Below are 23,611 nucleotides of genomic sequence, written 5' to 3'. Positions count from 1 at the left end.
ATTCATAGATTCTACAACAGATAGGATATAATTATGTAACGTATTTATGTAGAGAAATACATATAACTGGTTATAGTGTAATAACATATAGAAATTATTATTTTCTTGTGAGCAGCTCATTTTAAATCATTGCTTAAGACTGCAGCATAGAAGACAATATGCATTTTTGATTCAGCATCTATACAAATAAATTATTTTTAGTTAGAAACTTGCACAGGTTGAGTTATAGTTCTGCAGAAAAAGAGATGTTCTTTTGGTTTGGTTTGATAAAATATCTAGCATTCATGAAATATTTTGCCAATAGTCTTGTTTCTTGTTTTTAAAATTCCCTTCATTTTGGAAACCTAACCATCTGAGTAACAAAAAAAAAAAAAAAGAGAAGAATAGGCAGCTATAATAAATGATACTGACTTCTGATTGAAATGTTCCAAATAATCCTTCTCTAACACATCAGAACTTCCGCATATGCTTTCAAAAACTTTCAGAAATGGTATACAAATGATTCTCAGTGCATGAAATAGTACAGACAAATCACAAAAAAGTCATTTGAAGAAGCACAGAAACAATTTCCACAGAAGCATTTCAGGCATGTTATATTTTGCTACCATTTTGTCAGGAGCCACTGCTAAGGACAATATCCCCATAACCAACCTTCCTGAACCTGTCCCATTCCAAATACTCCTCAGTGGTCCACAAAGGGGTGGTCTCAGCAGGGAGCACCAAGCCCATCCTATCATCACAACTGTTATGCTTGAGGCTCCAAACTGATTCTCCAAGAAGTGTAGAACTGTCTCTATTAGCACAGAACAACGGTCAGGGGAAGGGGTCAGGGGAAGGGGTCGGGTGATTTAAAAGGAATTAGATGTTTGCAGGGGAGGGAGAGAGGAAGAGGACAGTGGGAGGAGCATCAGTCATTTCAAATCAATCACTGGGGAAGAATAGCCTTGCTGTAAAGTAGCTCATTAGTCAGTAGATATTGATTGCAACTGGCAGAGCAGTGCTAGAGCATGTGCTGAAAAGAAACTTGTGTTGTCATCCCCAGCTCATGGCAGCTGAGAGGATTGACCAGAAGGATTTCACAACACACGGAGAGCCCTGAGAAACTCCTGGAGTAAGCATGAAGGAGTCCCACCAGGACTTACCTAGGAGCTTTCTGAACCACTTTGGCTTCTTGTCCCATACAATAAAGAGGTAGTAGGCAGGAATGCCAGTCAGGGTTATTGCAAATCCAATCCCTGTGTTCACTGGGTCAGAGTAAAGTGACAGTGCAACCATGAAGAGACAGGTGAAGGAAAACAATGCTGGAATAAATAGAGGAACCTGAAACATAACCACACGAAGAATCATTAAATAACAGGGTCAATGTAAAGTAATGACTAAGGCATTTAATGTTCCATGAAATGTAAATTGGATAAAGCCCAGCCCAACAGGACAGTTCTGCAGAGATATGGGTGTCTAGAACATACACACAAAATGCCAGTGACTGCAGAAGCCCAGCCCTGCAGAGCGCTGTGCAGTGAGTACCACAGAAGTCTCTTAATTACACTCTAAAATACTTCAGTGTTTTACATCCTTTAAAACGCAAGGACTGTAAATAAGTTACATTGTAAAAGTCCTTTCTCTAATTCCCCAGCAGATAAGTAAACAGCTCTAACCACAGTAAAGATTTCCACTTTGATAATTACCCATCAGAAAACGTTTTAAAACACAACCAGGAGCTCAAGTCACCTTTTAAAACTATTAAGAACATATTGATTTTCTTCCTAAGGTAAAAATCAAAATCTAGCAGGAAGAGAGCAAATTAAACACCAATTTGACTAGGATAAAGATATTTGATAGTGTTATGCAACTGATAGCCCCTGAAAAAGCCCTTTCTGACTGTATGACTGATAGCATTATCAGCGTCACTGTTGAAAGCACACAAAGTAACAATATCAAATTTATTTACTCAATTTTCAAGAACACCATTACAATCACTCTGTTAGCACCTCTCTGAAGGAACCGCCTACAGGCATGGCTTATGAGTGTAATGGAGAATTGGAGAATTCCTTGGAGATTGTTCTCTTCCTTTCATGCCTCAAAGCATTACTGTTCCTCTTTAGTGCACTGTCAAAGCATTTTTTCTTTTAATCAAAGCAAAACAGGCTGTGTCACTGACCTCCTTATTTATAGATATACCTACAAGAATGCAACAGCGCACATTCTTAGCTCTTCACAAAACAGACTTCTTGGCAGCATCTAAACAGAAATATATTCCTCCATTCTTATGATGATGGACATTATCTTTCTGGGTACACAATGGGACAACTTACTTTGTAAGACAGTACTTGAAATAAGCAAGAAGAATGGCGGAATCAAGGCCAAAACAGCTACAGTTCAGTGGGCTGGACTATTTAGTATTTTCTTTCTAGGTTCATAATCACTGCGTCTGCAAATCCACTGCAAGTCTCAAATATTATAATGATAGCACTAACCACTTATTTGCACGGAAAATTGGCGTATTTGATATTGGATAGGCAATGACATAAATGTTTTATATTAACGTTTACGCCTGACATGAATTTCGGTAGCAAAATTATTCAGGCCTTTAGCTGAGGAGCTTGCAGGGAAACACTCGGAGAGCATTCAGTGCAAGACTATTTTCTTTTAACTCCGCTTTTCTTGAAACAGAGGTTAGCTTGCTACATCAGAAAATGTTCCTTTGCTGTCTGACTGCAGAATGGAGAAGAGGGAGAAGAATTCATGTAAAAGAGTAGAGAGCAGAGGTTACCTTGAAAGGACGAGGCATATCAGGACGTTTATATCTGAGATAAATCAACCCAGCAACTACTAGTCCAATAAAAAGCCACCTGGCAAAACTGAGGAAATTCAGGAGGCTGTAGAGATCCCCGTTGAATAACATTATCATTGTGAGAGGATGCTGAAAAAGAAATAAGAGGGGTTTAGTAGATCAATCTCTATTATTTTACAGCAGTGATGTCAAATTTTTCCACAGGGACAAGCAGCACAGCCTTATGCACACACCTGAGTGCCACAGACTTCAGGCTTGCCTTTGTCATGCAATCGATGTACAGCTGTCCCCTGAGACCATGGTGGATCAATATAGATCTCTCCTGGGTGGCCACACATGGTCAATACAAATGTGTCCCCTGTGACCCAGACAAATACACAGGCACACAGCCCACTGCATCACCCAAATGCTTGAGCATCCTGGGCAGCATTCCCATGGGACCTGACAAGTGTATTAGCCCACTGCAGCTTTATTCGCTCATCACCGATGCAAATAAGAGCAGTTAAATTCTGGTCACGTGTGATCATATGAAAGCAGAGGTTTGTAGGTGTTTTGTGGAAGGAAAAAGGTGACTTTTTGCACATTGTAAATGCAAACATTCCTAAGCAGAAAGAAGCATTTAGCTGTCACTCAGGCAGCAACTGAAGAACAAGGAGAGGGACACCAGAATAAATATGTTTTCTCATCAGAAAGCTGTTCTGAGATACAAGTCGTCTGTGAGGTAGGCAAAAGCTTACGTATAAACGAGAGATGTGTCTTGAGTTACGTGGTTAGTGTAGCCTACCAGAATCTATTTCAAAGTAATAGCTGGACAAAAAAATGTCCTTGCGTTTGGGGATGAAGGAATGAGTCAAATTCCCCATAACCCTTATTCTTCAGCAATAGGGAAGATCCTGGCGGTGAGAGTATTTAGATTTATAACAAGGCAACAGTTGAAATCAACTGCAGATGCAGTAAAACACTGGGCTAAATCTTTACATCAGGAAAACTAATTTGTATTAATAATCTAGATTCACAGCCTCTCTCTTTCCTGTTTTCGAAGAAGTGAAGACAACATGGATTTGAACCAGAAGAATCAATATTTCAAATGTGGGTCTCTGTCTTCCAACCCCTAATGACTTATAAAGTACTTGGTTCTTTACACACAGACATTAAGCAAACTGCTTCTATGTAAATGTCAAAGGAAATTTTACCACTGAATTATACTGGGCAAGATTTCTTCTCTATAGACTCAGCCCTAAAAGTTTAAAATACCAGTTATAACTAAAATGCAAGTTTTAATGATAATGTAAGTGAAGGAGAGCTATGAAGAAAAAATAAAATAAAGTAGGTTTACAATCAAATTGCATGATTTCTTGGAGTTGCTACACACACATCTATCGGATACCAGGGCATTGCTGAGGAACACATCTGGTCCAGGTATCTGTTTGCAAGACACAGGTTGAGATGCAGATTGAAATGTAGATTGAGCTCTCAGTAGGAGCTCGAGACAAGAGGCCGTGAATTGCCAACTTTTGGGATAACAAAGGGGATGAAGAGAGTTGACTGCCGGCCACGTTAATAAACACTGTGAGACACAGCAGGAGCCGGGACCTGCCGACGTGACAAAGGAGATGTCAAAGGAACATGCCGACTTTAGCATGACAAAGGAGATGAAGATGGGGGATGCCAGCGAAGTGGATGAACTCGGAGAGGGGGACAGGAGCCGAAGACTGGGAAGGAAGCGAGAGTTGACTGTGAGGGGGTTCCTTTGTTGGAGTCCCTCTTCAGCGGCACCAGGCTGAGCTGTTCCTGCGCTGCTGCGCCGTGAGTGGCTTTATGGAATGAGACATCTGAGACTCTGATATGGGAAACCTGCGGTCGAACCGGTGAGGAAACCTGGTCTGACTGAGTGGGCTTCGGTTCCAGCAGTTAAAGTCTCTGGTGCTGAGTGTGACTGCCAGAGAGTCCCGTGAATGGTCAAACTGGGAAATTTCTTTAACAACATCATACAGACATTAACAGACTTCTTAATTCCTAAAAATGTGGGGTGTTTTACGTAACAAGCCTCAAACACGTGCTCAGTTTACCCTCAAGAGCTCTTTCCTTTCTTACAGTGTGTAGACCTTGGCAGGAGAAATAAAATAGGGAAATGCTAAAACACAGATTATCGATGCAGAATATATCCTGCAACTGCTCTATTTGCAATAAGGCAAGATAAAAAATAGCAATCTTTGAAGGAAATCCCTCTTCATATGAGAATTTGACTTTTTCAAAGGAAATCAATGCACTAGTGTAACAGGACCATATACAAAGGCATAAAATGTCTCTAAGAACAAAAAAAAATCATATTAATGCATTTGTGCATTTCATTCCATGGAAAATAGTCAGTCTTTTACCCAAAAGGTATAACTACTTCACCTAAGGAAATAAAATGTAAACTGAATGCTTATGGAAAATTGATTTTATTAAAACTTTTCACCGTAATCACATTGCCTAATTTTCAAAATTTGGAAGCCTATGCTTGTATGGCCACATATAAAATTCAACACTTCAGAAGTGAGTTATAGGCAAAAAATGATTTAAACTCCAGTACAAGCATCTGATCTTACTAGCATAGACTCATACATGCATCTTTTGCTGTGGCTGGAACTTCCTAAAGAGGGAGAGGTCTGTCCAGATCCATTACAGTCCACTGAACCCAAACGAGGGGCTGAACATCGATGCTTATGAAAACTGCATGATAAGTGAAAATCTTCCCGGTACTATGCAAACTGAACTTTGAGGTTGGTATTTTGACATTTAGTCCTAACATTTTACCATACAAATCAGTCTGCAATGCAAACACACGGCCAACATTTACCTCTGCTGCTGTTTTAGAAATCAGTATTAGGATTTCCACTAAAACACCAGTAGTTTTCCTTAGACAATTCACAGACTATTTCCCAGGCACATGTTCTCTCATTTTTTAATCACCACTACACTGCACTGCTGAGGGTTCCCCCTCCATTATCTTAGTGCATAATTGTTTGCATTTTTCACTATAAGGTAGTATAAAGACCCTTAAGGGTGTTGTTTCCAGATGCTGGTATTTAGCTGCACTTTCAGTTAACTGAAACCCTTTTTGTTTGCTTAACTGGAATTTGTTTCTCTGAAAGGGAACCAGCTCATCACTAGCAGCTCCTTAGAAATACAGAGCAATAAGGCATGAATTACGTTGCAGGGATAGGCAGTCAAGTGCTCCGACAAGAAAGCAAGGAGGAGATGATAAAATAAGAACAACTCCCAAATCTCATTCCTCTCTTTCCTGTTCTCTGTCCTGCCCAAAAGCCCATGTACACATTAATAAATGAGACTCAAGCAGTGCCCAGATTCTGTTGGAATTCTCCAGAGCAAGTCTGTAATATGAATTCTAGTGCAGGAACATTTGTTTGTATGATTTACCAAAACAATGACAGCTGGCAGAGGAGTGTGCTTGCGGACATGAATCATGGAGAGAATTTCCGGAAGGTGACCCTCGCGGGATGCAACGAAGAACATCCTGGTGGGAAATAAATGTGGACAGACTTTAAATGTGCTCATTACTGTGACTACGCAAAGTGGCTCATGAAAGTCACAGAGCACAGCAGCACTTCTCAGTCTTGTTTGAGGTATTCTGAATGAAAACACTAGCAGGAGAAACCCATATACAGAAATCAAAGTGATCTCTGAATGTGTCCCCTGACTGGCGTTTGGAATTAGTTAATATTTTCTCTCCAGTTTCCCTCCTCCACAGATAAAAAAGTAGCCAGTAATTAAGGGGTATCCTCGGAGGAATTAATTTCCAAACCGTTCAAAGGATTTTAACAATAATACACTGAAGTCAACAGGAACAAAGTGAGAAAAAGCCCCGCACCTGGTAAACAATTAAGTAATTTTGCATATCCTGCTGAAGAAATGAACCCTACTCTCCCTTCCCCTTGCTTGCTTTCTTTTGCTGTGTATCCCAAGCCCTCACCCACAGGAATATCAGCAATGCTCACCTGGAGACCGCAAAAATACCACCATTCATAGATCCAAAGCAGGAGAGAGCAACAAATACTGGTACAGCTAAAGAAAAGTTTCCCATTAGCCGTTCGGCAAAGGTCTGTCAGAGGAGAGAGAAACATACAGTGATTTTTCATAAAACAGGAAAGTAACTGTACTATATTAGCAAATTATTATGGTGTTAATTATAGTCCTTTTCTGTATCCCTCACTGAAAGCTGCGCTGTGGCCTCTTCTTTTGTGTCACCAGCTGAGCTCTTCCACCTTTACTGCTGAGGATGTCTGGAAGATCACCAGTCGAAGCAACGCTGAGGAGCTGGAATCAGGCCCTAACTTTTGTCTTTTTAGACCATTACGACTCTAAAGAAGAAGACCCAGCCTGAATGGATCAAGGTCTGATTTGCATACCTAATTTTTGTTTTCTACAGCCTTCATTGTACTCAGCTGATGCTACCCAGTGGTATAGTCCATCAATTCATTAGCAGAAGAGACTTAACTGGAGTTTGGGGTACCACAGGAGACATGCACAATTTTCTTCATGTTTACAAAATGTTTTCTAAGTCTCCCATTAGCTGCAGAATTTGGTCATTTTTCAAAAGCCATGTCAACCGAAATAACCACAGGCAGTGTCACTACTGGAAAGGAAGTGGAATTTTTTTATTTCCTCATTGTGACTTAGATACCATAAATATAAAAATCGGTATCATCACCACAATTCAGCAAGAACAACCAAAGCAGTATTGCCTAGCCAGGTTGCCTTGCAACTCCTTCCCAAATGAGCTCCCGTATTCACAGCAACCCCCTTCCTAAATACTCAGGACACACGTTGTGCAGAGACAGCGTGACTGTCTTGCTACACAAGATAGTTCAGAGCTCCCACTTCCACAAATATCAGTGATTCCTGCTTCCCAGGAGCCGAGTTTACAATTTAGCACTGAATTTTTCAAGCATGTACTCAGCTATAAAATTTAAGTCCTATTGAGTTTGTTATAAGAGGTAAATAAATACAGTCCAATGTTATGTTTATAAATGTTATTGATGGCCTTAAGTGCAATCCCAGCCATCAGTCAAAAATCAGACTTATTTCACCAGTATGCTAATAAGTGGTGCCATACAAAAACCTCATTGGATGCGTCCACCCAATTTTTTCCCCTGGAAAATAAGAATATATCAACAAACACAACTGCAGCAGGGATACAGCTTTGTATTTTTCTTCTGTAACTTACCACTGCTACAGCTTTTGAAAGCAGCAATTCCCCAGCACTGATTGTAGTGAAATAAGCCACGTTTGTTAACACATAGCCAACTGTGACGATAATCATTGAAATGCATATTGCGAGGGGTATGTTTCTGAAATACACAAGGTAGCTCATTATTTTGCAATCTGGTTGCTAGTCCCTGAACATGAAACAAATGACATGAGAAGAAGCCACTAATGATGGTGAATGCACATTTGGTGATCCCAAAATATCATAATTAGAAACCACCAGTAAAAAAAAAAAATAAACAAAGCTATCTAGACAAAGCAAAGAGGTTTATAATGAAGAGGTGAGAAAATGTTTGAGGGACAAGTCATTTTGGGACACCGAGAGGCTGTGATCCCTGTGCTTCCCATACAAGAAGTATGGCCCATTTGAGCTGCCTACTCAGACTGACTTGCAAGCTGAACCCAACAGGAAGGCAGAAGGTGTCACTGGCTGAACCAGCAGTAAGGCTGAGATGACAGATGCAGGTGATCCAGCTCTCTATCAGGAGGGTAATCACAGTGGCATCTCCAACATACCCACTGGCACTCCATGGCCACTGACCACCTGGAGGCGTTTTACATCCTCCCCTGGATGCCAAAATATCCAGCATCTGAAATTCTGCCTTTCCTCCTCTGTGCATTTCTTCCCTTGCACATCTTACCATATCCTAGTTCTCTCTCTCACTATTCAGGGGAACATGAGAGCAGAATATGACACAGAAATAGAAACAGCACAAATTTGTACTGTTATCACAGCACAAACAGTATTGAATAGCACAACCCCCCTGATAGTTAAAAGACAGAACAACAACAAACAAATAATAATGCCAAAATTTTATATAGCATGTCCTGCAAGTCAAAAAGAACAGAATTATTCCAATTTTAAAAAACAGGAAGAGAGGCACAGTGAATTTGTCCAAAGCCACACTGCAGGCATACATTTGAGTCAGGAGAAAAAAACAGATGCTTCAAGTATTGCTCTAGTCTCTTTCCACTTAATATTATTGATATCTGCATTACACCAAGAAAAGATTCAGATCTGAAACTAATGTTTGATCCTTTAATGCCAAGGTTAAGAGTTGCAGTATGCAAACTCCCTCACTGCTTCACGTCTGATTCCAGTTGTCTATATTAAGGCTGCTTTTGAAGGGATGGAGAGGTTGCCATATCTAGAAAACTTCGTTGTGAAGGTCACCCCACCAGGTGCAAGAAAGGAGAGACAGAACTAGGAATTCTGACGTTCCAGAAGAGATCACAAGAACAGCCCTAAAGGACTGTTGTAATCACATCAAAAGAAAAGGTGTTCTGAAAACCAACACAAAGATCCATTCTTTTCTGATCTCAAAGAAACACAGTCTGGTCAGAATTTAAGGATCCTCTTTGCTACCAGTCCTTGTTTCTCAAATAAATCCTTTACATCAGTATGCCTGTAAAGAGCTGAAAAGAAGCTCTGAACTGAAACTAAATAAATGCACTTATTTATAAATAAGTAAAGCAGGACAGTATCACCGTTGCACATCTTGCCCACCTTAGAAACCATGGTGTCAAATACTCCCATTAACCCAGACACACAGGTAGGTAAGAGGATCATGCTGTAACATAACACCACATCTGGGTAGACATCATGATACTGCATTACCCCATGGCTACCTCATGCACACATCCTCAGGTGAAGAAACTGGAAAAAGGGAAGCCAGTCAGCTTGTAGAATGTACTTGTTGATGAAGAAGGAGATAGCAAAGACCAGAGCAAAGAGCCCAGAATGCAGGTGCTGTATTGCTGGAAAACCCACAAAGCTACGGACTCAAGAAATACTGCAGCTCTCTGTGTTGATACTATGGGCAAAAACAGGTTTTGTGGGTCAGTTGCCAGATATTTTGCAACCAGCAAGGTTAAGCTTCTTACCTGACCTGGGTGTAAATTGAATTCAATCCTCTTAGCATCTGATTCAAGGCAGGGATACATGGATGCAAAGCCTCTCAGAACAGTGATTTTAACTATATCTTCTGCATCACAGATGAATGCTTCAACCACCAAGCTATTGGATAAATCTGCACTTACTCCAACCTTAAAAAGAATGTTTCCAGCCAAAGATAGCAAATTTGGACTATTTTCACTAACACCATTTAAATTACTATAATCACACTGTTAAATTTAAAAACTATTTTTGTTCATTCTAACTCTTACCAAACATTTTGTATTCATATCTAATTTAAATCACAGTCTTAATTTCTGATAAAACAAAATAGCAGTTCAAAACTAAGGGGAAAAAGAAAATCATGCTTCCAAACATGACCATTTTCTTAGCACTGAAGGTCCTACCTTGTTATGCTGAAGAGCACTAACTCCCTTGGATAGTAATACCAACAATAAAAAACACACTCAGGAGAAGAATAAAACTCCTAAACAAGACAGAACTAGTCAGCAAGCACTATTCATTAAAAAGCCTGCAAATCATAACTCAGTGCCTGGAGCATCACAAGGGATGCTGTGACTTCTAAGCTCCTGAGTCCTTGTTTTTGAGGGAAGCGAGCTCCCAGGCTGCACCTCCTTTTGTCTCCTGGCAGGAGTGAGCCTTCAGAGGGCTGTCGTACGCCCGCACAACCCTTCCAAGTGCTGCTTATTAGCCACTGCTTTCAGTGACAGACTTAGACAAAAATAAAAGGCCAGCTTCAAGATTTCCGGGATGAGCAACACAGTACGGTTCATTTCTCACTGACACCTCCACCCGTATTTGCAGTTGGACCTTGAGTCACCTGAGAGCACAGACAGACAGGCACAAACCATATGTAAAACCACTAAGTGAGAGCTTTAACCGTGTCTTTTCTATCCAACCAATTTAAGAGGCAGTTCCCAATTTGCAACAGGATCCCATTATTAGATTCTCTGCAGTTCCCAATTTGCAACAGGATCCCATTATCGGACTCTCTGCAATGAACTGCAGTCACTGCGCTGGAATAAAAACCGTAATGCCATTACCAATAAAGATTACCTCCTTTCCTTGGAGGATCACTGTACCAATTCTCTTGGAATATTTTAGATATTCTCCAAGACAGCCAAATCTTCTCCGTAAATAAGAAAAACCATACCAAAGTTCTGCTCTCCATTAAATTGCCTCTATTGATGCAGGTTTCACCTTTTCACTTCTACATCCTGTGAATCACACACAACACAGGGTGTCAGAACACTGATAAGTCATGTTTCTGATGTAATGCAAATTCACAACTGCCTCACAGCTGAGAGATTTGCACTAGAGGGAGACAGAAAATTCAAGAAAAACACATTTTCCACTTTAAGACTGTTTTGAGATTTTGATTCATCGAAGTTAAAGCTTCTGATGAGGAACTTGAACATATCAGTGAGATATTTCTTAGGGAAAAAATCTTAGAACAAAACAGAAACCTTATCCAACTGATAAAGACCTCAGAATGGTCAATGGTTTAAAAACCATTGCACTGTGTGTGCTCAGATACAGGAGACTGCAATATCTCATTTACTTAAAACATGTCCAGGACTTGAACTTGCATTGAAGTGAATACTGGCTACTATAGGGCAGTGCTTTCCTTTTGCACTCATCTGAGAGTTAAATCTCAATAGATTTCAAAATCAAGAACAATTCTTTTCAAAACAGTTGTTTGTCTGAATAGACCTTGAGGTGCCAATCATAGAATCATCATACAACCATAGAATGGTTGAGGTGGAACGGACCTTAGAGATCATCTAGTTCTAATCCCCCTGTCATGGACAAGGACACTTTTCACTAGACCAGGTTGCTCAGGGCCCCATCCAGCCTGGTCTTAATATTAGATCCAAACTTACACAATTATTTGGAAATGTCTTGAGCATTACTGTCAAGGTGATACTCAAGCACACTGCTCCTTGGTTAGAAGGGGAAGCTGTTGCCAGGAAAGTATTTTTGCAATATTCATCTCTTCTCCCAAAGCTTTGAGGAAAACCAGTAACAAAATGAATCTGAGGAAACCTGAATCAGGCAAATATTGACAATATAGTTAAAAAGTCTTTATAAAAGCAGATAAGAGACAATTAGGATAATTTCCATGCATCTGAACGTTGACTAAAATTGAATTGAATCTCTACACCTTTTAAGACTTAGTAGCTATTCCTAGCTACTATTCAAAGCTAAATCTTCCCCTTTTGCCCTATATACAGAGCAACTGTAATGAAGAATTGCAACAGCTTGAACAAAGAGCCCATCTACCTTATGATTCCCAGAAAAAGAGTCACCAAGGAGCCTACCATCACAGAGAAATTCAGCAGTGGGAATATACCTAGCCCATCCTGTGCTATATAGGGCTGAAATGCATTGCCAAGCAATGCTGTATATGGCTTGGAAGCAAATTTCCTTCCTCTAGACCCTGTAAAGGGCCCAAGAGCTAGGGAATATGGTTCAGTTAATCAGGATAACCACTGGGGTTTGGATTTAACCTTCAGCGTTGCAGAATCGTAGATCTTCAATAATCAGCTCTAGTACGTCTCTACCTCCCACAAATATTTTTGAAAGAAAAACACAAAGCAGAGCAAGTAAGAGAAGGGAAAAAGTGAAAAAAAAGATAAAAGGAAAAAGAGAAAGAAAGTCAGAGCAAGAACCCAGGGATAAGAGCAACAATGTCAATAAATCAGTTGAACATTCCCAGAAATCTACAGCATATATCCCAGTTTAATGACAACTTTTATAACAACAGCAGTGAGCACTAAGAGCTGTGATCACTGAGGGCTGTTCTTTCTATAAAATGACAAACACACAGTCAAATACACCCCACCAAGCCAGCTGAGTTCATAAGGATGAAACCCATTGTCGCCACATCCTTTGTTGTTTAGAGGCCATTCCAAAAACTTTTCCTTGCATCCATTTCAAAGCCAGGTTTTTACAGATGCTCACTCCCAGTAAACTGTCCTGGACAAAGCTACACTGGTGGGACCAGCCAGGACAGATAAATAAGGTCTAAATAAAGCATTTAATTACTGATAAAGTTTGATTGAACTACATCTTTACTGTACCAGGGAAATAGTGGAAGAGACTTTCAGTTACATACAAATTTAAAAAGAAAATAGTAAAAAAGGAGAGAGGAGAAGTCCTAATTCCACATGATTTCCAGGCAAGCATTTACTTGGTTTTCATGAGCAAGAGGCTGTATATGCTATATTTTTTTAGTTGAAAATTTACCACCAGAGAAGTTTCAATAGTTCTCTTGTGCAATAATTTATTCACCATTTGCAATCTGCTAAGCAAATTTGCAAATGAACTCTTTCCAGATTCTGGCACTCTTAAAAAAATCTAATCATCCACTGCACTGGTCATAAGGCCAAATCTTGGCAGAAGAAGTCACAAGAGCAAATTTATCCTAATAACCTGACACTGGAAAAAGTAACCAAATACAGATAGTGGCAAGAGAACCCTGGTTATTTAATATTCCCAGGACTTCAGTGCAAGACTAGAAGACATACAGGTTTGCCTTAATAAGGGTTGTGTTCCAGAGTCCAACCTATATCTCTCACTGTTACCAGGTAGTTATTCTGTGAGCTGTGGCAATTCCAAATTCTGGACAGCAAAGCAGTACATTTTGATATAAACTTACTTTTCCCTGCCACGTATTTTTCATGCAAAAAGTAGCCTACAAGACAGAATACAACACTGAAGGGATCAAATAGTTCTCACCAGGTCAACAGATGAAAAAACTGCAATCTCATCCATCTGTTAGGACAAAAGGAGGATGCAAAACTTAAAAGGATTGAATCAAAGCCAGGAATAGAGAGGCAAAAGGGATGGGAATCATCACAGCACCTCTCAAATCCACGTATTTATAAATGCTAATAAGTGTCTCAGCAACAGCCGACTTCAACAATAAGCTATTATTATTATTTTGTTTATTGTAGTAAAGGTTCCCCTCAGCAGATCACTCCTTCCCCCCCCTTCACTGCCTCCCAATATGTTCCATCCTTATGTTCCAGATCAGAGCTGCTGCCTGTGGGCTTGCAGCTCAGACACTATTCAATTACATCACTTCTTTTCATCATCTTTTGATCTTCTTGATTTTGAGGGGAGAAGTGATGACAAGGAAATCCTAGCTATTAAGCTGCACTCTCATTTACACCATCACATGCTCCATGGATGTTACTCCTGGAGTGAGTGTCAGAGGGCTCCCTTCTTCATTTCCATGCTTTGGTTCCATACTTCTGACTTCTGCAGAGACACAGCAGGATTACACCAGGATAACAGAGTGATGAATCAGGTCACAGTTTGCATTTAAAAACCTTCTTGCCTTCTACCATCTAGCAAGAGAAGAAAAGAGCTTCTGCTGTGCTAATTACTTGTTTTCTACCTGCTGTTTGACTTCACTGGTTCAGATTATAATTGCTTACAGTTCACAAATAGGGTCTTCCATGACCCACTGACTTTAAAGGGTCAAACTGCATTGCCAGTGTGCTGCAAAGGGCAGGAAATTTTATCAGCTTCTCAAATGTTTTCAGTACTCCTTCCAGCAGGCTTTCCTCAAAACTTAATTAGCATAAATACTCCTATGTCTGAAATTTAAGACTTAGAAATGTATTAATTGCACAATGTAACCTCTTCTCCATAACATCTCTTCCAGGCAAACCCTCCCAGCTAGTCTCAAACAGAAGCAAATCTGCCCAAAGCCCTTGAGAAACTGAGAGTAGTTGTTACACTCAAAAGGGAATTTGCTTTATTTTAACAGAGATTTAAACTTGGCTGTGATCGCTCTGTGTACAAACTCAGGTTGGCAAGTCAGATGCCATCAGAGTGCCACACTCATTTACCTTGTCAAGTCAATACCTTTTATGAAACACCTTTCTTTGAAGAGCAGGATGGATTCCTCTAAAACTTGGACTACCAGCCAGAGACACCCCTCATGGTCAAGCAGGGTCCTGAATCTCTTTGCACGGAGTGGATAGCATTTCTGGTATTCCCAAAGAAAACTAAGCCAACACAAAAGATATTAAGGATGACAGCTAAATCCACAAAGAACTTCTGAGGTTACAGTACTAAATATTATTCATGTTGTCTCTGTTTAGCCATTTTTTGTTTAGCAAGCACACGAGCACTGTTAGGAGCCAGAAACTGAGCACAAGAGGCAGCACACAGAGCTACTACGGGGGCTAATTTTTAAAATCTCTTTAAAGAAATAAATGGAATACAGACTTGAAACACAAAATACAGACTTGAAACATAAAATATCAATCATCCCCTATGATTTCTCAGTCAATTCTGCTTCCATATGTCCAACAAGTGCCAGTATTCAATATCTTCATGTTAACTCTGTTGCAAAACTTATAGTACAAAGTTTACAACTGCTTCCAAAAGACGTGAAAAATCAAACCCAGCTTTTATTTTGTACTGTAACTTGATCCGAAATTACATCCCTCCCAAGAACATAAAAGTCTTTTCTGGTTTTTCTTTCCTATTGCAATAGGCATATCTGCATGGAGCTAGGCTTATCCTGGGAACTCAGGTGTGCTTATTAATGAGAGTCCAGGAGGCTTAACCACGGAACAGCCAGGTGCCTGGAAATGTGGGCACCAGCTCAGTGGGATGTCTATCAAAGGATTTGCATTTAATTTTTCAGAACCTGAAATGGCAGTGAAGATGCTCAGAAGACAATGCTTGTTTAACTAGGATATTGCAATAAAGGTGAGGCTTAGGCTGGACCTGTAATTAAAAGGGTGTCTGCCTCTCTCACACAGGCGGTCCTGTTAAAAAGCAACAGAGCCTGAACTCAGAGGGTTCAAATACAAATATATTGTCACTCTTGAGTTTGATGAACGATTTCCATGTTTCTACCTCAACATCACTATTTAACGTCACCCTCGCTGTATTTCACTTGTGGGAAACTTTCATGTATTCAAGGAAGTTTGTGACCTTTTCCACCAGAGATGCAAAACCTCAGGTTTTACATTTATTGCTCAGCTCCCTCTCAACCAGAAGATGAAAGGAGCACCTCTGCTCTTTCACAAGCTCCAGCATTTTATTTTCTTCCAAGATCTATTTGCTGGAAGTGCTCACAGCACTGCCAGTAGCGTAGATCACAGTGAGAAGCACTCGTAAATCATGGTGCTTGCTTGAAGGCAAGGAAGCCATAACCACAAACCTGACATAGGGCTGTAAAAACAAAACACCTGCCTGCACCAAGTTCCTGTATGGAAATGAATGGGAATGGTGTAGAGGCTCAATTCAAAGAGCTTCCTACAAGTTGCTTTATTTAGCATGGGATAGTGAGTCTAACTTCCTCTTAATTGCTCCACACTGACAGATACCACACTGACAGACTTAAAATAAATGTAAAAAGGGAGTGATGTAATTGTGTATTAAAAGTAGTTTTATTTATTACAGGGGGCTCTCCTGGGAATTTGAAATTATTAGTTCCCTGAGCACGTGATTTATGAACAGGGTCTACTTTCTCCAGACAGAATCATTTTCTCAGGGAAGACTGAGCACTGGCAGTAGCTGGCAGGGTGAGGGGAGGGATATTTAGAATTATAAACAAGGGAAATGTGTCAATCAGGCCACACAGCTGAGAAACCTAAGCCATCAGCTACGACATAACAATAATATCATGGACAGGGAAAGAGATTATGGTGGTTATGAGAAAAATCCCACTAAAAACCATGCTGCCTGTCACAGCACCCTCCCCACACTCCTGCAAGTACCTGCGTGTTTTCAGGCAGCCGGGTTGGGGTGGAAGCAGATCCTGCCTTGATCTGTGTGTATTTCTATTGTCTGTACTGAGGACTTATGTTTCTGATTTTAGGTCATCTGCAAATGACAAAGCAACACTTTGAGTAATGCAAGGGAGCAGGCTGGCAAGGCTGCTATCATTCCCAAAATGAGACCCTCAAGTTCAGAGTCTGGGAACAAGCAGCCTGAATACAAAACACCTCACTCGACTCCAGGGGAAAGTACAGGAGGGAACACCGCCCCCTCAACCAAACTTTTTAGGAAACATGTTGATAGCATACTAATGACTCCTTACAGTAATAAAGGAAGATAAATGCTTAGGTGCACAGAGGAATGGAAGGAGAAATGTATGTCTCTCTGTGTGTGCGTGCATAAAAAGAGTTAGATTTCTCATACTTGTTAAATTCCCTGACATTTAATTTTGAGCAGGAGAGCTTCCACAATGCCAAGGATCATACAGGAATAATTTGCTGCCGTATGTTACCATTGATATTTCAGCATGAATGAAAATTGCACCATTCGCTGATGAAAAGAGCAGCTACTTGTAATAGGGAGCACCATGGAAACTGAAATATCATTTACCAAGATAGGCTCTTCTTCTGAAGGAATTTAAAATGAGAAAACGGTAACTGCAAGTGCCTCAAAGCATTAGCATTTTAAAAGATATAAAAAGGTGTAAACGAAATTAAAAGGAGATGTCTTAACAATACTACACTGCCATGAAGGAGGCTGTCTGGCAGATAAATTGTTTTCTCTGCAGAACACAGGGAAATGAGGCTTTTGCTAAGGACAGCCCAGTAGACTGCCTATGGATGTGGGACAGCCCATATAGCACACTGAAATAATTCCGTAGGAGCTCTGACGTGGAAGAGAAATCCAGAAAACTCCAAATGTGAGCTGAAATATGCCTTTGCAGCCCGCAGTAACTGGGGGCACTTGAATGGAATTCAAATGGGAATATCAACTTTTTCTGTTGCATTGCTTCAGTACTTTGAGAAAGAGAATATCAGTAAGTTGAAATCCTCTCTCACTAAGCCTTCATAATGCTTGAACTACAATCATATGCACATGAGAAGAGCTTATCCTTTTTTTTTTTTTTTAAGAAGTGATGAAGTGATGTCATGAAGTGACATATGCACAACTTTCAAAATCACCGGTAAAGGTTGGATTTTCCTTTTTCTCTGTCCAAATTGAGAAATTTTAAATATAACCTTAAACATAACCTTAGGGAGCTGATCCTGAAACCTTTCTGCAAATCAAGTTCCCTTCAGTTTGGATAGCAACAGGAAATAGACAGAATTATTAGTTTATTCTAATTATCTTGGACAGTATAATCAATGAGACTCGGGATTTTAAGGCTGACTCATCTTTGCAATTGCACACTGTTCAATGTACCCTGAATGCACTACTCTTCCATGCTAAAATCTCAAAATGAAAGCAATAACGAGGGTTTATACAGAACTTATCCTGACCCACAGAATCAACCTATTAAAAAAGCCATCAAAAAAGCCCTACATCCTGGCACTCCATAGCACCCTGCCCAGCACCAGCCTCTGTGACATCTGAATCTGAAAGTAAACCTAGAGAATCATAGAAAGGTTTGGGTTGGAAGGGACTTTAAAGGTCATCCAGTCCTAGTTCCCTGCAAAGATTGGGGACACCTTCTACCAGATCAGGTTGCTCAGAGCCCCATCCGACCTGGCCTTCAGTGTTTTCAGGGATGATGCATCTACCACTTCTCTGGGTAACCTGTTCCAGTGTTTTACAACCCTCATTGTAAAACACTTCTTCCATGTATCTAATCTAAATCTACCCTCCTCCAGTTTAAACCCCCTTTTTCTATTTATTGCAACAGACCCTGCTAAAAATTCTGTCCCCGTTTTTCTTATAGGTCCCCTTTAAAAACACCAGCTCTGGGGAACAGCATAAATTTATGTGTTAGTTTAGCAACAGTGCTTGTAAGGCGCTTTTTCAGTAACCAAAATAAGCACAAAGCAGATGGCAGGATTTGTGCCACTGTGGGCAAAATTATGTTCTTAGAAGCAGAGAAAATATGTAATTCATTACGCTCCAGGGCCATTCTTCTAGCACAGCATCGTGACTCTGACAATGCTCAACACCATGGTGGCCTGCAGCTTGGATCTATTCATGTCTGGGATAGCCTGTAACTAAAAAAAAGCCTCTGCTCATGGCCTTCACAATCACCAAGTAAGAATCTTAAAGCAATTCTGCTTACTTTTCACACTTACTGAAACATTTCATCCTTAGATACACAAGCAGATTATTCTCTAATGGGAGATTTGCCCAAGGAAAAGGAATGTCATGGTCTTCTTTACTTTTATTTGGGTTTGCTTGGCAACTGTTTTTTTCCCTGTTATAAACAAATATGAAAAAATAGAAGCACCTGTCATTCTTTTACACCACAGAATGAATCTAATCCTTCTTTTCTCTAAAATAACCCCACACAGATGTTGAACCTCTTGTCACACCAGAGTACTCCTGTTGACTCTCCATTCTCATGATATATGGAGATCTCTCTATTGCTGTTGAGTCTTTTCAAGTGATACTATCAAAACTACTCTTACAAGGGATTTTCCATTCCATCATACTTTAAAAAATTAAATACTGTTATAATATAGTCCATTTTTTCACAATGAACAAAACATAATGACAAGGTGAAGATGCAAATAACTGCACTTGCTCAACAGCAAGTGTTACAAGTGAATGAGGACTGACATAATAGACCACAGCAGTGCAACTTGTGAAATGTAGATTATTCACTTCACAGCTCCTCTGGAGCCATTATAATCTTATATAAATCCTCTTAGTTTACAGTTCATGGATATAGGCTGTACTGTAATTTAAATGATTGAAAACCCTTATGGGTTGTTAGTTAACAATAGTCTTTCCTTAAATAAAATATCACTGTCACTATGTGTTTAAAATTCCAAAACACTCACAGCCAAACACCAAAGTATAAGCTACAGTGTAAGCAACTAGAACCTGCTTCCAGAACATCTGTACACCCATAAGCACTCACATAAAACAGCCACCACGTAGGGAAGGGATGTGCAGGAGAATAAGAATCTCAGCACTCATTAGCTACGAAACATCCTCCTCTGATGGAAATTCTTCTGTCACACAGAAAAGGATGTACTCACCTACAGGAAAGATGTACAAAGCCAAACTGTCTTGTTTTGATACGACTATTATGTATCTTAAATACAAGCCAGCAATTTCACTACCTATTAAAGCTGAACAATCAAATGAGACAACCCCACTGAATGTCTCATCCAAAAAGACTGTGTCAGAGTTGAGTAAGTTATTCTGCTGGCTGAACCAAGTGGAAGATATTTGTTTCCTTGTGTATGATAATACCATTGCTATTGGCATTTTGACTGTGCTGTTCTAAAGAATAAGTATTCATGATGACATGGCATGTGTTAGCAATCGTTTGTGCAGTTATAAAACTCCAATCTGATGTGCATGAGTGCAATAAAGAAGAGCATACTACCCTTGCAATTTTAGATGTCCACTGCTTTATTTGTATTTTATTCTCCCATTCTGTATATTATACCACTAAAAAATGCTGTCTGTCTTTCTGTCTGTTATCTCACCACCTCTGTCAGATGGTGCCAGCATCAGCCTATAGCAGTTTTAGATGGTGCTGTAATAAAAAGCTGCTGTTAATGGCAAGCAAGATACTGCTACCTGCTCTGATCTAACGTCGTGCTTACCTAACACAACCTTAGCACCCTGCTCTTTCTCATTTTTGAGGCTCAGCGTTAAAGGGAAAAGGAAATAAAAGGTGGAAAAATAGGTTCATGCCCTTCTGGATCCAGGAAAGGATGCACTTCAGTACAGATCAGAACATCACACAGTGATTTAAACTAGCCATCTCTGCCATATATATACCCATAGGTAGTGGGGGTTGGCTTGCTTTTACAAATAACAGGAGAAATGTCTGTGAGACCCCTTTTTCTATACACAGGCTGTAGCCAACAGTGACAGTACCCATAAGCAAAGGCTGATCTACACCCCTGCAATTCCATACGGGATTTCTTGGCTTTGACTGGGTTTTACAGTGAGATTTCGGTGCTATTTGAAACACAGATTTAAATCTCAGACCAAAACATTAAGGTGAGTGCTTTGAGTCACCTCCACAAGAGCTAATGCTGTTGGGTAAATACAGAAATCAAAGCACATGTGTCAGAGGAAACCAGGCTCCAGTTTTAAAGTGGGAAAGAAAAAACCCAGGAGAGGTTTGTCTCCACCCACACTAGAAGCTGTATAAACCACATTTGCTTGCTTTCACAAAGAGTGTAACACCCCCAGGAGCCAAGGTGATAGATGTGGAGGCTGTGAGGGAGCTGCAGTGACTGCTCTGAACCACCTCACGTGGACTTGTCACCTTTACCCAGCTGTCAGCCCAAAGAATGGTCTGATGCCAGTTACCAGTGAGTACAATCGAGGCTTTCAGGCATTGCATCAGCATACAAAGAGGCAATGCACCACAGTTAAATGAAAAACTGCTTCCTGAGCCAGTAAGTCTTACGCAGACAAAACGTTTGCTGTTTTGGCCTGGTATGTTTGGCCCAAAGGACTCAGCGTGGTGGCTAACATTCTGAGCACATAGATAGACATTTGTCTGATCTCTACCGACACAATTTTGGGTTTGCCTCATCTGGTTATAACTGATCTGGTAAATTTACTCGTCTTTCTATCTACCACTAATACACTGCTGTGTCACCTCTCCTCCAGCAATTTCAGCCAGGCCATCTCCTAATGAACCACCAGAAGAGAATGAAAATGTCAAATGGGACCTTCGCTGTGGCCAAGAGAAGAGCTGCCTAGCCCTGAGAGACCCATCATCTCTCCAGTAAAATACAGTCTGGTTTACAGCTCTGGACCTTCAGCAGTACATCAGTCTTGCAAGAGATTTTTATTCCTGCAATGAATATTCTGCTGAGCTGCTTAGGCTTCCCATAAAGAAGATACTGTCATCCTTCCGTACAGGTACTGCTACGTCCCTCAGTGCAACAGAAATAGATGTTATAACAGTCTTTCATATGTTTTAGCTGGTGAAAATGAAGGAAAATGCAGAGCAATGGAAACTTCGAAGGTTACACAGTTTTGTGTTACATTACATTACCCTGCTGGTAAAGGATTTTGCCAGCAACCCCAGGGGAGACTGTGGATAAACATTTGTTTTACTTCCTTAGCGGAGCTGATTCATAGTAACCATGATTCACATAAACAAACAGAAAATGATAAAAAATAAAATAAAATTAAAAAAAAAAAACAGCAAAAGGAAAGCAAACACACCTTACACTCAACAGGTTATCACATCAGCAAACCAACTGAGCACTGAGGGCTGGAAAGGAGCAATGAGCTCTGTGGTGACGCAATGCTGTGCACCACAAACCAAACAGCCACCACAGGGACAGATGGGGCCAGCACGTGGGCTCATCATATCCTTACACCTTGGAGCCACCAAAGCTCTCTGAAACTCTGAGACAGGGGTACTCCAGGACACTCTGTGGCAGCCACTCACAGCTCCTGCAAACCTGTGGGAGTCCTGGCACCCTGGGGAGAGACCTTCAAGGCTCTGGGGGAGGGAGGAGGGCAGGATGCTCCAGCTGAGTTCCCTGGACTTTGCTTCCTCAAAGGAGGTGCCACAGGCTTGAGAGAGGAAAACCTGTTTGAGGGTTAGTCTCTTAAGTGTCCACTTTCATGTAGATGTTTGCCTTCCGTGTACACTGCAAGCAATAACTTCACCCATACCGGGCCATGATGCCTCTCATTGTCACTGTTAAATTGACAAAAGCAGTCACTTATAAAAATCAAAAGACTGAAATAATAGAACCATAGAATGGTTTGGGTTGGAGAGGACCTTAAAGACCATCTAGTTCCAAACCCCCGCCATGGGCAAGGATACCTTTCCTAGATCAGGTTGTTCAATCCTCATCCTCTGCAGATGAGATTAGACCAGATCCCCTTTTTCTACTGGCCTTGGATAAAAGAAGAAATAAGGCCAAGCACCATGGCAGCCTGCATGTCCATTCGTCCAGTGAGTCTGCAGGAACCTCTCCCACCCATTCTCCTGCGGTGAGATCCTGCCCAAACAATGCATTTTTACAACTGTCTAATAGTTCTAACAAATAATCTTCAAAAAGTTTCAAGTGTCTCCAGAATTCTGAAGGAATTCATTCAGTTATTTTCATTTCAAGTTGGTCCTTTTTATCTTAAACCACAGAGTCTACATAAACAGAAACAAACATTTCAAAGCAATAGCTTCTGAAGTATTACCCTAAAGTAGATGCTGCCTTAGTGGGGAGACAATCATGCAGGCAGCCTGCCCTCCCACCCTGCCTTACTGTCCTCCCTCCCAACAGCGCACACACAGGCACAGAACCACTACTAACCCTGTGTCCTGGCATATATCACTATGGTATTACAGTCTGCCCTTGAAATTTTTCTTTTTCCTTCCATCCTCCACCTATGTTTGCTGAATATCTTTGATTTTTCAGGTAGCTGACTACCTTCCTGATTTCTGTACTAATGTCTTGGTGGTATCCTTATTACATTTATGAGACATAAAAGGAATTAGAATCAGATTCTATATCAGACAATTAGGAAAAAAAGAGTAAAGACAGCACTATTAATTTCCATAAACATATCCACAGCTAAAATCCAGCACAGTAATATTGTATCTACCCAACATCTATAACATTCATTTTTGTTCTTCCATTTTTCCACTCACTCTTCTCAAGCACCCATGCCAGGCGTGTGCTATAAGTTAACTTTGACTGTATGAAATAATAATTTAGTCCAGAAAAATCAAACAAATACATAAA

General features: G+C 40.4%; 1 protein-coding gene across 10 annotated transcripts in view; it reads right to left on the bottom strand.

Annotated features, from left to right (window-relative positions):
- SLC7A11 (solute carrier family 7 member 11) overlaps positions 1-23,611 on the bottom strand; it is a 272,050-nt gene that overhangs the window by 6,255 nt on the left and 242,184 nt on the right. For all 10 annotated transcript variants that reach the window (XM_051768142.1, XM_051768147.1, XM_051768143.1 and 7 more), the window contains 5 exons: positions 8,022-8,145; positions 6,793-6,896; positions 6,215-6,311; positions 2,771-2,920; positions 1,143-1,320 (listed from right to left, as the gene is read on the bottom strand). In XM_051768142.1, coding sequence (XP_051624102.1) covers positions 1,143-1,320; positions 2,771-2,920; positions 6,215-6,311; positions 6,793-6,896; positions 8,022-8,145 — 653 coding nt within the window. The remainder of the gene's footprint in view (positions 1-1,142; positions 1,321-2,770; positions 2,921-6,214; positions 6,312-6,792; positions 6,897-8,021; positions 8,146-23,611) is intronic.

This window comes from Manacus candei, unplaced genomic scaffold, assembly GCF_025592945.1.
Source record: "Manacus candei isolate 608988 ecotype Guabito, Panama unplaced genomic scaffold, ASM2559294v1 h1tg000092l, whole genome shotgun sequence".
NCBI lineage: Eukaryota > Metazoa > Chordata > Aves > Passeriformes > Pipridae > Manacus > Manacus candei.
Note: the sequence above shows the minus strand (reverse complement) of the source record. Positions and strands in the feature narration are given on the sequence as shown.